General features: G+C 42.4%; 1 protein-coding gene across 7 annotated transcripts in view; it reads left to right on the top strand.

Annotated features, from left to right (window-relative positions):
- The window catches only part of NCR3LG1 (natural killer cell cytotoxicity receptor 3 ligand 1), a 39,318-nt gene that overhangs the window by 1,234 nt on the left and 22,111 nt on the right, over positions 1 to 15,973 (top strand). For 3 of the 7 annotated variants that reach the window (XR_008537815.2, XM_054661264.2, XM_063783859.1), the window contains exon 1: positions 12,744 to 13,324. The exons of 1 other annotated variant lie outside the window; for it this stretch is intronic. Coding sequence is in view for 3 of the 6 variants with exons in the window: in XM_054661264.2 (XP_054517239.2) it covers positions 12,892 to 13,324 (433 nt within the window). In the remaining 3 variants the exon portion in view is untranslated. Of the gene's footprint in view, positions 1 to 12,743; positions 13,325 to 15,282; positions 15,392 to 15,517; positions 15,646 to 15,973 lie in introns of those variants that run through there. 3 more of the 7 variants (XM_063783860.1, XM_063783861.1, XM_063783862.1) reach the window with 3 other exon arrangements.

Consider the following 15,973-nt stretch of genomic DNA (forward strand, 5'->3'; position numbering starts at 1 on the left):
CTTGCCCTGTCACTCAGGCTGGAGTGCAGTGGCGTGATCTCGGCTCACTGTAACCTCTGCCTCCCAGGGTCAAGCAATTCTCCTGCCTCAGTCTCCCAAGTAGCGGGGACTATAGGCATATGCCACCACACCTGGCTAATTTTTGCGTTTTTAGTAGAGATGGGGTTTCACCATGGTGGCCAGGCTGGTCTTGAACTCCTGACCTCAGGTGATCCACTGCCTCGGCCTCCCAAAGTGTTGGGATTACATGTGTGAGCCACCGTGCCTGGCCTATTTTTATTTTTTATTTAATTTAATTAATTTATTTATTTTTGAGATGGAGCCTCACTCTGTTGCCCAGGCTGGAGTGCAGTGGCGCAATCTTGCCTTACTGCAGCCTCTGCCTCCCGGGTTCAAGTGATTCTCCTGCCTCAGTCTCCTGAGTAGCTGGGACTCCAGGTGTGTGCCACCATACCCAGCTAATTTTTGTTTTTTCAGTAGAGATGGGGTTTTGCCATGTTGGTCAGGCTGGTCTTGAACTCCTGACCTCAGGCGATCCACCCGCCTCAGCCTCCCAAAGTGCTGGGATTACAGGTGTGAGCCACCGTGCCTGGCTAATGGAATTTTCAAATGAGTAATGATTTATTTTCCACATGATTTCAAAGTTATGACTAGTCCAAGTGATTTTTTTTTATTATACTTTAAGTTTTAGGGTACGTGTGCACAACGTGCAGGTTTGTTACATATGTATACATGTGCCATGTTGGTGTGCTGCACCCATTAACTCGTCATTTAACATTAGGTATATCTCCTAATGCTATCCCTCCCCCCTCCCCCCACCCCCACAACAGGCCCCGGTGTGTGATGTTCCCCTTCCTGTGTCCATGTATTCTCATTGTTCAGTTCCCACCTATGAGTGAGAACATGTGGTGTTTGGTTTTTTGTCCTTGCGATAGTTTGCTGAGAATGATGGTTTCCAGCTTCATCCATGTCCCTACAAAGGACATGAACTCATCATTTTTTATGGCTGCATAGTATTCCATGGTGTATATGTGTCACATTTTCTTAATCCAGTCTATCATTGTTGGACATTTGGGTTGGTTCCAAGTCTTTGCTATTGTGAATAGTGCCACAATAAACATACGGTGCATGTGTCTTTATAGCAGCATGTTTTATAATCCTTTGGGTATATACCCAGTAATGGGATGGCTGGGTCAAATGGTATTTCTAGTTCTAGATTCCTGAGGAATCGCCACACAGATTTCCACAATGGTTGAACTAGTTTACAGTCCCACCAACAGTGTAAAAGTGTTTCTATTTCTCCACATCCTCTCCAGCACCTGTTGTTTCCTGACTTTTTAATGATTGCCATTCTAACTCATGTGAGATGGTATCTCATTGTGGTTTTGATTTGCATTTCTCTGATGGCCAGTGATGATGAGCATTTTTTCATGTGTCTTTTGGCTGCATAAATGTCTTCTTTTGAGAAGTGTCTGTTCATATCCTTTGCTCACTTTTTGATGGGGTTGTTTTTTTCTTGCAAATTTGTTTGAGTTCATTGTAGATTCTGGATATTAGCCCTTTGTCAGATGAGTAGATTGCGAAAATTTTCTCCCATTCTGTGGGTTGCCTGTTCACTCTGATGGTAGTTTCTATTGCTGTGCAGAAGCTCTTTAGTTTAATTAGATCCCATTTGTCAATTTTGGCTTTTGTTGCCATTGCTTTTGGTGTTTTAGACATGACATCCTTGCCCATGCCTATGTCCTGAATGGTATTGCCTAGGTTTTCTTCTAGGGTTTTTATGGTTTTAGGTCTAACATTTAAGTCTTTAATCCATCTTGAATTAATTTTTGTATAAGGTGTAAGGAAGGGATCCAGTTTCAGCTTTCTACATATGGCTAGCCAGTTTTCCCAGCACCATTTATTAAATAGGGAATCCTTTCCCCATTTCTTGTTTTTGTCAGGTTTGACAAAGATCAGATAGTTGTAGATATGCGGCATTATTTCTGAGGGCTCTGTTCTTTTCCATTGGTCTATATCTGTGTTTTGGTACCAGTACCATGCTGTTTTGGTTACTGTAGCCTGATGCCTCCAGCTTTGTTCTTTTGGCTTAGGATTGACTTGGCAATGCGGGCTCCTTTTTGGTTCCATATGAACTTTAAAGTAGTTTTTTCCAATTCTGTGAAGAAAGTCATTGGTAGCTTGATGGGGATGGCGTTGAATCTATAAATTACCTTGGGCAGTATGGCCATTTTCACAATATTGATTCTTCCTACCCATGAGCATGGAGTGTTCTTCCAGTTGTTTGTATCCTCTTTTATTTCATTGAGCAGTGGTTTGTAGTTCTCCTCGAAGAGGTCCTTCACGTCCCTTGTAAGTTGGATTCCTAGGTATTTTATTCTCTTTGAAGCAATTGTGAATGGCAGTTCACTCATGATTTGGCTCTCTGTCTGTTATTGGTGTATAAGAATGCTGGTGATTTTTGCACATTGATTTTGTATCCTGAGAGTTTGCTGAAGTTGCCTATCAGCTTAAGGAGATTTTGGGCTGAGACAGTGGGGTTTTCTAGATATACAATCATGTCATCTGCAAACAGGGACAATTTGACTTCCTCTTTTCCTAATTGAATACCCTTTATTTCCTTCTCCTGCCTGATTGCCCTGGCCAGAACTTCCAACACTATGTTGAATAGGAGTGGTGAGAGAGGGCATCCCTGTCTTGTGCCAGTTTTCAAAGGGAATACTTCCAGTTTTTGCCCATTCAGTATGATATTGGCTGTGGGTTTGTCATAGATAGCTCTTATTATTTTGAGGTACGTCCCATCAATACCTAATTTATTGAGAGTTTTTAGCATGAAGGGCTGTTGAATTTTGTCAAAGGCCTTTTCCGCATCTATTGAGATAATCATGTGGTTTTTTGTCGTTGGTTCTGTTTATATGCTGGATTATGTTTATTGATTTGCGTATGTTGAACCAGCCTTGCATCCCAGGGATGAAGCCCACCCTATCATGGTGGATAAGCTTTTTGATGTGCTGCTGGATTCAGTTTGCCAGTATTTTATTGAGGATTTTTGCATCGATGTTCATCAGGGATATTGGTCTAAAATTCTCTTTTTTTGTTGTGTCTCTGCCAGGCTTTGCTATCAGGATGATGCTGGGCTCATAAAATGAATTAGGGAGGATTCCCTCTTTTTCTATTGATTGGAATAGTTTCAGAAGGAATGGTACCAGCTCCTCCTTGTACCTCTGGTAGAATTCGGCTGTGAATCCATCTGGTCCTGGACTTTTTTTGGTTGGTAAGCTATTAATTATTGCCTCAATTTCAGAGCCTGTTATTGCTCTATTCAGAGATTCAACTTCTTCTGGGTTTAGTCTTGGGAGGGTGTATGCGTCGAGGAATTTATGCATTTCTTCTAGATTTTCTAATTTATTTGCATAGAGGTGTTCACAGTATTCTCTGATGGTAGTTTGTATTTCTGTGGGATCGGTGATGATATCCCCTTTATCATTTTTTATTGCATCTATTTGATTCTTCTCTCTTTTCTTCTTTATTTGTCTTGCTAGCGGTCTATCAATTTTGTTGATCTTTTCAAAAAACCAGCTCCTGGATTCTTTGATTTTTTGAAGGGTTTTTTGTGTATCTCCTTCAGTTCTGCTCTGATCTTAGTTATTTCTTGCCTTCTGCTAGCTTTTGAATGTGTTTGCTCTTGCTTCTCTAGTTCTTTTAATTGTGATGTTAGGGTGTCAATTTTAGATCTTTCCTGCTTTCTCTTGTGGGCATTTAGTGCTATAAATTTCCCTCTACACACTGCTTTGAATGCGTCCCAGAGATTCTGGTATGCTGTGTCTTTGTTCTTGTTGGTTTCAAAGAACATCTTTATTTCTGCCTTCATTTCGTTATGTACCCAGTAGTCATTCAGGAGCAGGTTGTTCAGTTTCCATGTAGTTGAGTGGTTTTGAGTGAGATTCTTAATCCTGAGTTCTAGTTTGATTGCACTGTGGTCTGAGAGATAGTTTGTTATAATTTCTGTTCTTTTACATTTGCTGAGGAGAGCTTTACTTCCAAGTATGTGGTCAATTTTGGAATAGGTGTGGTGTAGTGCTGAAAAGAATGTATATTCTGTTGATTTGGGGTGGAGAGTTCTGTAGATGTCTATTAGGTCTGCTTGGTGCAGAGCTGAGTTCAATTCCTGGATATCCTTGTTAACTTTCTGTCTCGTTGATCTGTCTAATGTTGACAGTGGGGTGTTAAATTCTCCCATTATTATGTGTAGGAGTCTTAAGTCTCTTTGTAGGTCTCTAAGGACTTGCTTTATGAATCTGGGTGCTCCTGTATTGGGTGCATATATATTTAGGATAGTTAGCTCTTCTTGTTGAATTGATCCCTTTATCATTATGTAATGGCCTTCTTTGTCTCTTGTGATCTTTGCTGGTTTAAAGTCTGTTTTATCAGAGACTAGGATTGCAACCCCTGCCTTTTTTTGTTTTCCATTTGCTTGGTAGATCTTCCTCCATCCCTTTATTTTGAGCCTATGTGTGTCTCTGCACATGAGATGGGTTTCCTGAATACAGCACACTGATGGGTCTTGACGCTTTATCCAATTTGCCAGTCTGTGTCTTTTAATTGATTTAACAGTGAGAGAGAAAAAAAATAAAATTGCATCTAGTTCTCTTTGCTATCTCCCATGAATCATTGCATTTAACATGTTATTTCTGCTCAATTTTAGTTCATTTTCAATGTGCATTTTTAGTGATGTCACAGTATGTGTCATTTAATTAAATCCCCGCCCTTGCTTTAGATTTTCTGTGCATGGGGTGTGAGGCACATATGCAGTCTGTGCCATGTTGTATTCGTTTTGTACCATGTTGCTTGGCCTATTTTGCTTCCATGCTGTCCTCCATTGTTAAGGTGATTTGGAGTTGTTTTACTTTTGAATTTTATCCTTTCTGTTCTTGGTGTGACAACTTTCTAAATATTTCCTTATTAAAGTAGTGATATATAGATGATTTCCTTTTTAAAGCATATTTACTATGTCCTTTAATGTTTTAAACAGTTTTATGGAGGTATTTATTGAAGTATTTTTATCAAACATGACTATTTAAAATCCCTATCAACTTTGTGTAGTGATTCTTTCTTGTTCAATGACACTTAGTAATATATCTTAGAATTTGCATCTTAATTTTTTTCTAACTCTCAGTCCTAATCCCATATCATTTTTTATTTCTTTTGATATGTGTGTGTATTTATTCCCTTTGATGTTCATAGTATGTTTCATTGAGGTTCAAGGTTGATTTTTTGGGGAAAAGAAAAAGCACCTTTGCAGAAAAGTCAGTTTTTCTAGAGCTAGTTAGGCAGGCCCTCATTCCTGGTTTGGTTTCAACTGCAAAGAGTTCTTGTATCTCTGCAGGGGAATTTCTGACTCATGGGGTGGGTCCCTGACTCCTTACTCCTCTCTGATAGAGTGAACCAGCATCTGGGACAAATACGTAGCAGTCAGATGCTCTGATGAATGTCCCTGTTCAGTTCTTTGACTTTTTTGTATCCTCCTTAAATAATAAATGGTTTTAAAGATAAGCAGAAGCCTATCTATAGTACTTTATAGATCTCAGCAGGCATTATTCATCTTACAGTTAATACAGGAAGAAACATCTTTGATACGGAAAGACTAGGGTGTGAATTCAGCAATCTCTGGTTAGGAGAAAAGTAGCCTAGTTTATTACTTCTTCACTACTTTTGCCTGGATGACCTGAATTTTAATCAAGAAGTTCTTTCCTCTCTATATGCGCTCCCCCATTTTCCCACTTTTGTATTGACTTTCCCACTATTGTATTTCTAATGCACCTTCTTAATCACTAGAGAAAGCTTTGAGGCATGTAAGAGGTCCTAGCACCATTTTCAGTCTTAAAGTTTCATAGCCACCAGCTTTATGGGACTCTATTATCAGGCCTTTCAAACAAATTCTTCCCTTCCCTCACAATCCCAAGCTATTGATCTTTTCTCTAAGGAAGCCTTTTGTATTACTAATTAAGACCAGGTGACTATATTAAAACAGGGTTATCTTCTAAAAGATTTATATAAATGATAAAACAGAGGCTAAGTATTTTTGTAAGGACAGCAATTTGAAGTCAGTTAATGCCTAGAGTGACTGTTTCATTCTTCTGCTATGGCTCTGGTGACTTCCTGATAATTCTGTCCGAGCCCCTGTGTCCAGTTCCAGGACCTAAGAATGGAAGAGCTCTGGAGGCTGAAGGTGGAAGATGGATCCCCCTTTCAGGGACAGTGAAAGGAGGGTTAATCTTTCCTGAAGCTGTTAGTCTGGTATCTATTAGCACACATGATAATTAGAAACCTTGCAACTTTAGAAATAGTATCTGTGTAGTAAATGCTGTCTGTGTACCAATTTGTATAGCTTTTAATAGAAATATCTTATTTTTGGATGGAAAATGTGTGTAAGCTTGTGACTAAAATAGTTCTGGATGGAAGACCATTCAGTATCTTCTGAAAAAAAATTGTCTTCTGGAACTAAAACATGAAAAAAAAAAACCTATCCATTATTGCTTTTTTTTAAATAAAGAAAACCAGTGCTGTGTAATCCATATTTTACCAATATTAATTATGTCTTAAAACCATTTAAGAATGATGGTTTACATATCCTATTTTAAAGTCAAGATTTTAAAGAGCTTTTATTTGTTATTACTAATTATTGGGAGAATATTGAAAATTTTTCAATTTAAATGTTGAATTAAAAATGTAACCTTTTTGGCTGGGTGCGGTGGCTCACGCCTGTAATCCCAGTACTTTGGGAGGCCAAGGCGGGTGAATCACGAGGTCAGGTGTTAAAGACCAGCCTGGCCAAGATGGTGAAACCCCATCTCTACTAAAAATACAAAAATTAGCCGGGCCTGGTGGTGGGCGCCTGTAATCCCAGCTACTCAGGAGGCTGAGGCAGGAGAATCACTTGAGGCCGGGAGGCGGAGGTTGCAGTGAGCCGATAACGCACCACTGCACTACAGCCTGGGTGGCAGAGCGACACTCCGTCTCAAAAAAAAGAAAAGTAACCTTTTATAAATATGGGGCTGAAAACGTTATTTTTAAATTTTGGAAAAAGTTCTACTAGCTTGAAGATTACTTAGATTTATTTTTTCTTGGCTTATTTAGATATTTGGCCTATTTTTAAAACTATAAATAAATAATTGGATTTTAATTTGATAGAGAATCAGAAAAACAGAGATTTTATATAATTTTTGTTACATTTGAATTCATTTTATAAATATATGTTGTAAAAATTCTTCCAGTGCAATATTTTTTGGAAAATATTGTTCTAGTCATTGTTTGTATAGGTTTATTTCTAATTATATTAAAAGTAAAATTAGAAAAATATGTAATATTTGTTGTAATTTTCTGGGAAAAAAGATTTGACAATGTTAATAGAATGGATTATTTGTAAAACACCAACATTAGAGAGTCATAGAGCCTGAGTAAGGGCCTTAGATACTATCTTCCAATGAAGGAACCCCTTCTCCAGCATGGCTAGTAAGTGGTTATCCACCTCCTGCTTGAAGTCTTCCAGTGATAGCATTGAAGTGGAAATCACAGTGGTTTCCAGGCTTGTCTGCATATTGGAATCACCTAAGAGATACAAAAAATACTGGTACCTGGGTCCCATCTCCAGGTGATTCTAATATGCAGATAAGTTTGGGAACCAGTGGTAAATCATGTGGAAAAGCACCTCACTCTTTTTCATCATTAGAGAATCCATAATGGAAAGGAAACCTGGCTGATGTTATGAAGAGTCTAATAAGCATTTAGATGTCATTGAGAGCATTTATAGCCACACTCCCTACCCTTCAGTGTTGTATGATAAATAAATATTTCCATTTAAATTCAAGAACCATTTAATAAGATAGCACACTGACAGAGTCCATGATGTTGGTATAGTGGAAAGTCCTGGACTGGGTGTTAGGACTTTCTAGCTGCCCAACTTTAAATAATTTTAGCCTTACAAAAAATTTGCAAAAATAGTATAAAGAATTCCCATATGCCCTTCATCTAGCTTCCTCAAATATCAACATGTTATATAACTACAGTAAAAGTATTACAATCAGGAAATTAACATTGATACAATTCTATAAACTAATCTGCAAATTTTGCCAGTTATCCTACTATAAATTTTTTCTGCGCTAAGATCCAATCTGGGATCACACATTGCATTTAGTTTTGTTATGTGTTTGTTATTTTGAAAAAAAATTAAATCATTGCAACGATAGTATAATGAATTTGTGAACCCCGAAAATTTGAGACAGGTCTCAGTTAGTTTAAAAAGTTTATTTTGCCAAGGTTGAGGACACAGCCATGACACAGCCTCAGAAAGTCCTGACGACATGTGCCCAAGGTGGTCGGGGCACAGCTTGGTTTTATACATTTAGGGAGACATGAGACATCAATCAATATATGTAAGAAGTACATTGGTTTGGCCTGGAAAGGCAGGACAACCTGAAGGAAAGGCAGGAAGGCTCTAAGTGCGGTGGGAGCTTCCAGGTCACAGGTGATACACAAAGGGTTATGTTCTTTTGAGTTTCCCATTTTGAGTTTCTACCTTTCCAAAGGAGGCAAGTCAGATATGCATCTATCTCCGTGAGCAGAGGAGTGACTGAATAGAAACAGGGCAACAGGAGACAGGTTTGCCCTAAGCAGTTTTTCATCTTGAGTTTTCCTTAGTGATTTTGGGGACCCAAAATATTTTCCTTTCACAAATTCTAGTATACCTTGCTTTCACTCTTTCTGTCCAATTCTTTGTTTGACTGAAGCGTTTCAGAATTAAGCCGCAAACATTGTGATCCCTTACCCTAAATATGTGAGCATCTCTTATGAACAAAGATTTTTAAATCATAACCATCATATAATTATCAAATTTGGGAAATTTAACATTGTTACAATACTATTAATCTAACACATAGTCCGTATTCAAATTTCACCAACTGTCTCAATACTGTCCTTTATAATAATTTTTTCATGATCCAGGATTTGTGTGTTGGATTTTGTTGTAAGGTCTCTTTAATTTCCTTTGATCTGGAATAGCTCCTCAGTTGTATTTTGTCTTTCATGACATTTACATTTTTTGAGAGTACAGGTCATTTGTTTTATAGAATGGCTCTCAATCTGCATTTGTCTAGACTGGTCTTTCTCACAGTGTGGTCTGTGACTGGTGCTGGTCTATGCCTGGCTGTTACCTAATGGTGAGAAGGCCAACCAACATTACTCATGCTGTTGGAAACTTTTATAGCAATTCAAAAATAATTTTATGTCTTTTGAATCTAAGAATAAAAATTGAGGGCTTGGATTTTTATGTCTTTTTATTTCATTTCTCTAGTAATTCATTTTTATTTCACAAAATGACAGTTCTTCGTGGGTTGGACACTTATTTTTTATTTTTACTTTTATTTTTTAGAATTAAGAAAAAATAATAGAGACAGGATCTTGCGATGTTGGCCACTTGGTCTTGAACTGTTGCCCTCAAGCAGTCCTCCTGCCTCTGCCTCCCAAAGTGGAGCATGCCTGGCCAGGTTGGACACTTTTAAAGAGTCCTTCAGCACAGCTACTTGGAACAACAATGGTCTAGAATGAGGTGTTTTTTGTTTGTTTTTGTGTTTTTTTTTTTTTTTTTTTGGAGACAGAGTCTCACTCTGTCACCCAGGCTGGAGTGCAGTGGTGCAACCATGGCTCACTGCAGCCATGACCTCCTGGCCTTGAGCCATCCTCCCTCCCACCTCAGCCTCTCAAATAGCTGGGAATATAGGTGACACCACCACACCCAGCTAATATCTTGATTTTTTTTGTGGAGATGGGGTCTCACTATGTTGCCTAAGCTGATTCCAAACTCCTGAGCTCAAGTGATCCTCCTGTCTTGGCTTCCCAAAGTGCTGGGATTACAGGCATAAGCCACTACACCTGGCCTAGACAGATTTTTGAAGCTAAGGACTGTGCTTTAGCCATCTCTGAATTCGTCACTCCTAGATTGTGCCTGGCAGAGTTCAATAAATTGTTGCTGGGGGGCAACTTGAAATGTCCCATTCCTTTAATAGAAAAGCTTTCCTTTCCTTTTCTTTTTTTTTTGAGACAGAGTCTTATACTTGTCACTCAGGCTGGAGTGCAATGGCATTGATCTCGGCTCACTGCAACCTCCGCTTCCCGGGTTCAAGTGATTCTCCTGCTTCAGCCTCCCGAGTAGCTGGGATTACAGGCGTCTGCCACCACACCTGGCTAAGTTTTGTATTTTTGGTAGAGACAGGGTTTCACCATGTTGGCCAGGCTGGTCTCAAACTCCTGACCTCAGGTGATCCACCCGCCTCGGCCTCCCAAAGTGCTGGGATTACAGGTGTGAGCCACCGCGCCCAGCAGAAAGCTTTTCTTATACTGAGCCAAAATCTCTCTCCAACTTGCTTTTGCCTTCAAGAACATCACCTAACATGTGTACTCACATACACAGGTGTTAGCTTTTCAGAGACTTACAAGACTGGTACCACTTCTTAAACCCCCAGGCTACTCCAAACAAAATGGGCTCAGCTCCTTTACTCATTTGTAGTGATTAGGATTAGGTTCTGCTGAAAATGAGAACATTTTAAATAAGAGTAGCTTACTGACTTTGTTTCTTATGTTCCACAGGTCCAGAGGTGTCCTTCTAAAGCTGGTAGAGGTTTCACGAGTTATCAGGGACCCAGAACCCTTCTCTTTTGCTGTCCCTTTGTCCTAGTGCATGGTTTCCACACTGTGGTGCAAGATGTCTCCTCAAGCTCTAGGCATTACATCTGCTATCCTGCTGTCAGAAAGAAGGAAGGGGAAAAGAAGATCATTTCCTTCTCTTTAAGGACATTTCCCAGAAGTCACACAGAACATTTCCATTTATATTACTTTGGCCAGAACTTGGTCATACGGTCACATTTAGTTCCAGAATGATTAGGAAATGCAGTCTTTTATTGATCCCTGTGCCCAGGAAAATATTGGAGGCCTTTTTCAAGGAAAAAGGGGAAAACAGATATTGGTTGACAAATAGCAGTCTCTGCCATACTGTCCCTGGATACATGTCTTTGAGTGAATGTCCCTTATTTACCATTCTGATTACTTGTTGGATATTTTCAATATGTGTTACAATATGGTTCCAAAATTGTATGTGATATTCCAACAGCAAGTTGGATGCAATGTGTCATATAAATGACCTCAGTGTCAACCAGCATTTGAATACCGTGTCTCAATGCTGTGCACCAATAAAGAACACAGAAAGTCAGAGTTTTCCATAAATAATTCCTGAGAATATATGCTTATTTTGTTTGAGAAGCATCGTGAGGTATCTGCTGTGTGCTTTAGGGTTGAATGGAAAGTTGGCAAAAGCATTAAAAGACATGTTCAGGCCGGGTGTGGTGGCTCACGCCTGTGATCCCAGCACTCTGGGAGGCTGAGGTGGGCGGATCACTTGAGGTCAGGAGTTCAAGACCAGCCTGGCCAACATGGTGAAACTCTGTCTCTACTAAAAATACAAAAATTAGCTGGGTGTGGTGGCAGGCACCTGTAATCCCAGCTACTTGGGAGGATGAAGCTGAGGCACAATAATCTCTTGAACCTGGGAGGCAGAGGTTGCAGTGAGCTGAGATCACGCCACTGCACTCCAGCCTGGGCAACAGAACGAGACTCTGTCTCACACACACACACAAAAAAAGACATGTTCAAATAGACGTGATATTGGTAAAAACGAAAACACAGGTAATGACTTTTCATTCTAATGAAATATAAATAGAGAAACCTGCCGGTTTTACCCTTTAGAATGAAAAGGGTACCAAAAAATTACCAAAACAGTAAAAATTACCAAAAGAGTAATTTGATAATTTCTACAGGGTGATGTGTATGTGTCACAACTTTGTGAATCACTATTCTGGGCATGTATAAGCAGTCGTCATATACCTCCATTGGGAATGTTATTTAATGATGTCACTAATACCAGACAAGGATGTCTCCTCAGGTAAGGCTCCTTGGAGGAGGCAGAGGTTGAGAAGAGGTGTAATTTAGGTTTTAAAAATTCAATAGCTGGACTTAACCTTGCATATCTCTACCTGTTATAACGGTGGTCCGGAAGGCTGCGATCTGAAGGCCCCTCAGCTAGTTGCTGCCACTGTGGGCACTCTGCGCATCTTTCACTTCTGAGCTCTCTATGTATGCACTCTGTTCTGCAGATAAGTGAGAATGTGACTATTTGCTTAGTCAGTGACAGTGTCTCTAACCCTGCAAAGGAAGCTTTTACTCTCTCAGTTTTAGAGACATGTGAACAGGCTGGGGATATGAGGTCACTTACCCACTGTCATAATCAGCAGATGGCATGGCTGGCATTGGAGTTTAGGTCTGTCTGTGCTTTTCTGTACATTACATCCTTTTTAATGATGCGAAGGAAAAATGCAGTAGGGCCAATGAGACAAATGGAATGCAGGTTGCTGGGGAAAGAATGCAGGTTCTGCGTTATAAATGCACACACATTTACTGTGCCACTTGGGTTCTGAACTTTGCGGTTAAATTGATTTAAAAACTGGTCTAGAGGTGGTAAAACTTAATCACCGAATGAGAATATTTGGGTTTGCTTCAGGAGGTCGCAAGCCACTTCTTGGTTAGTAGAAATGGGAAATTAAGGGCCACCTTCAGGCGTTTAACTGAATTGTCCTGGGGATTTAATTTGCCTTTCGACTTAAGTAATGCTAAATTTTTGTTGTTTTTGGTTTTTAAAGTAATGTAAGTTTATCGCGCCAACGGTAAGATGTCGCTCTGGACGCGTGCACCTGCTCTCGCAATCACCGACTGCGGTCAGCATCTTCCTTAGAGCAGCGCCCCGGGCCACTTGGATCCCGGTCTCAATTTACTAAGCGAACCCAGAGGATGCCCCGAGTCCTGGACCGCAAAGCCGCTCGCGAGAGGCACCGGGGCTGTAACCGCGCAACCTCGTGCCGCGGGCGGAGGCGAGGGAGGATTCCCCGGCCGGTGCCCGCCCCCGGGCTAAAGTGCGGCGCGGGTGGGGCTTGTCACGCGCCTGGCTTCCTGCAGTGCGAACCTGGGAAATCCAGGCGACTTTGCAGTTGCCGAAGGGATCTGAAGAAGTGGGATGTGCAAAAGCGCCGGCTGGAAATCCCGGCTGTGTCTCCGTCAACTCTTTACGCAACAGAGGTCTCCCCCTGCCCTTGGTTTCTACCCGGCCGCCTGCTCCCACTCGGCGAAAAAAAAAACACAACAGCAGCTGCGGCGATGGCGTGGAGGGCTGCCGCCTCCACGTGCGCGGCGCTCCTGATTCTGCTGTGGGCGCTGACGACCGCAGGTAGGGGGCGGCTGGGGTGGGCTGGGGCGGGGGCTCCTGGCGCCAGAGGGTCCTCGTGGGTCGGCTCCCTAGCGTCCCGCCAGGGGACCTCAACTTCCTGGGGGCTGAGAGCTCTATTTTCTTTTCTATTTCTTCTTCTCCTTTTTTTTTTTTTTTTTGAGACGGAGTCTCGCTCTGTCTCCCAGGCTGGAGTGAAGTGGCGCGATCTCGGCTCACTGCAAGCTCCGCCTCTCAGGTTCACGCCATTCTCCTGCCTCAGACTCCCGAGTAGCTGGGACCACAGGCGCCCGCCACCATGCCCGGCTAATTTTTTGTACTTTTAGTAGATACGGGGTTTCACAGTGTTAGCCAAGATGGTCTCCTTGACCTAGTGATCCACCCGCCTCGGCCTCCCAAAGTGCTGGGATTACAGGCGTGAGCCCCCGCGCCCGGCCTGGGGGCTCTATTTTCAAGCGTCCCTCCTTTGTGAGAAGCGGAGTCCCCGATGCAACAGGTTTACATTGAAGGCCTGCCCTGTGCAGGGTCGACACCTGTGAGAGCGGAAACGGTGCTTCCTTGGATGTCGCGCGTTTGGTGCCTCGGTATTTGGCGCCTCTCTCGCACCATCCGAGGGGCCGGAGGAGAGAAGAAAATCAGGGAATCGGTAAATTGGAAAAATCATTCATCCGCGTATCAGTGGGTCCTCCTGGCTTTGCTAAGTTAGGTCTTTACTGAGAGAGGGAGGGGAGTGTTTTGATCTTGTGGTGACCTTCAAACGTTCTCTTGCTTTTTTGGGAACTCGTATGGGCCTGTCCTGCGTTAACTTAAACAGGAGACTAAAAGGCTGAAACGCGTATGTAGAGATATTTAAACTCATTTCTAACTAGAAGAATGGCAATTAAACAACAAGATGCTGCTTGACCCTTACTAGGCTGGCCAAAATACGCTCCTGGGTGCCGGGTGGTGGAGGTGGAACATAGGAATCCCGGAGGCGCGCTCTGGGCGCCCCGAGTCACTGCAGGTGGAGGAGAGCCGCGTGTGGACCTCACCGTGGAGACCTTGGCGGCAGCTTCACACCACGCCCTTGGTGCTTGCCGAGCAGCGTGAACGGATGTTGAAGGCGTAGAGCCAAGTAAACAGTGGACATACAATACAATACCATTTCCACAGTTTGAGAAACAGAAGATACAGCCTTAAAGAGAACAAAACTTACATGTTAAACACCTTAGAATGGCTGCCCGATGGGAGAGGGAAGTGGAAATAAAAACGAGTGAATAGTATTTCTATACATTTGCAATAAGCAATGTGAAAATAAGACAGTTCCGAGTGAAGTGTGGGCGGTGAAGTGGACAGCCAAAATTGCGCTTGTCTCCGCGCTGCGGACTTGAAACGCCTGTCACTGCGGTCTGGAAACGCCTGTCGCTGCGGTCTGGAAACGCCTCCGGGGTCTGGAAACGCCTCCGCGCTGCGGTCTGGAAGCGCCTCCGCGCTCTATCAGTCTGGGTCCCCTAGAGCTCGAAGTGGCGCCAGGGGGCTGCCGCCGCGCCCACCCGGTCCCATGCCCGTCTCGCGCCCCCTCCCGGGCCCGGCGCCCCTCCTCAGGGGCCTTGGGTCCCCGCCACTTTCGTCCGGTCTCCGCGGATGCTGGTGGTGGTGGAGAAGGGCCGCGAGTTCTCAGGGAAGCGGAGAGGGAGGAACGCCGTTTGGCTGTGCGGCGGCGCCCAGTGACGGCAGCAGCAGCAGCAGCAGCTCCTGGGGGAAGCTAGTTCCGGCTCGTCCAGCCACGAGGAGCGCGGCGGCGGCTGCATGAGGGTCGGACCCCAGAACCAGGCGTTGGTGCTGGACTTTGGCACCGGAAGAGACTGTGAAATGGAAAACCGTTTCGGAAGCTTTCGCCTAACAAATCATTTCCGCCTACAAGAAATCCCTACACCTTAGGATGGAGCATCTGTTTCCCTGGCTGCTATTCTGTGTGGAAGCAAATTTAAAGTGGTACAAGAAAAAAAAAAAATCCAGTCATACAAAGGAATTCTTCAGATTTTAATGCAAGAGATTCTAGCCCGTCTTTGTATGAGACTGTCTTTAAAGGTTGTTGATATAGAAAATGTTTTAAAGAACGTTAGGTTTTATTTCAGAAATGAAGTTGAAAAGAGCAATTTGTAAAGCTGTAGTTAACAGTCCTCCCTAGTTGGAGAGCTCTAGAACTGGAGGTTCTCTATGTAGGTTATACCACTAGTTGATTTGAAAAGATAAATGCATAAATGCTTTTCCTTGGAAATAAGACTGCAGAAAATTCCAAGGATCTAGTCCTTGAAAAAGGCGAATGCTGTTAAGCTGTTAAGGTACTAAACTCTGTACCTTTAAATGAAAATACATGGAGGTCCTGGGTGAGCGCTTGGGCGCTCTTAAAATAGACGAGGTTTCCCAAATTTGCCTTCTAAATTTTGATTTGTTGATTTAAATCTTTTAAATTTATGTAGTCTGGCACTCAGGTTTGTATTCCTTTTAAGCACATGTTAGTGTTTTTGATATTTTCCCCTCTCCGACCCCCCAATTCTTCTTCTTTTTTTTTTTTTTGGTAGTCACTTTTCGTTTTTAAGAGTGACAATACAACTAGGTGGCCTGGCTGTTTCGTATCCTTGGTTTCTCCATTTCTTGGTTGGCCACCAG

This window comes from Pan troglodytes, chromosome 9, assembly GCF_028858775.2.
Source record: "Pan troglodytes isolate AG18354 chromosome 9, NHGRI_mPanTro3-v2.0_pri, whole genome shotgun sequence".
Taxonomy (NCBI): Eukaryota; Metazoa; Chordata; class Mammalia; order Primates; family Hominidae; genus Pan; species Pan troglodytes.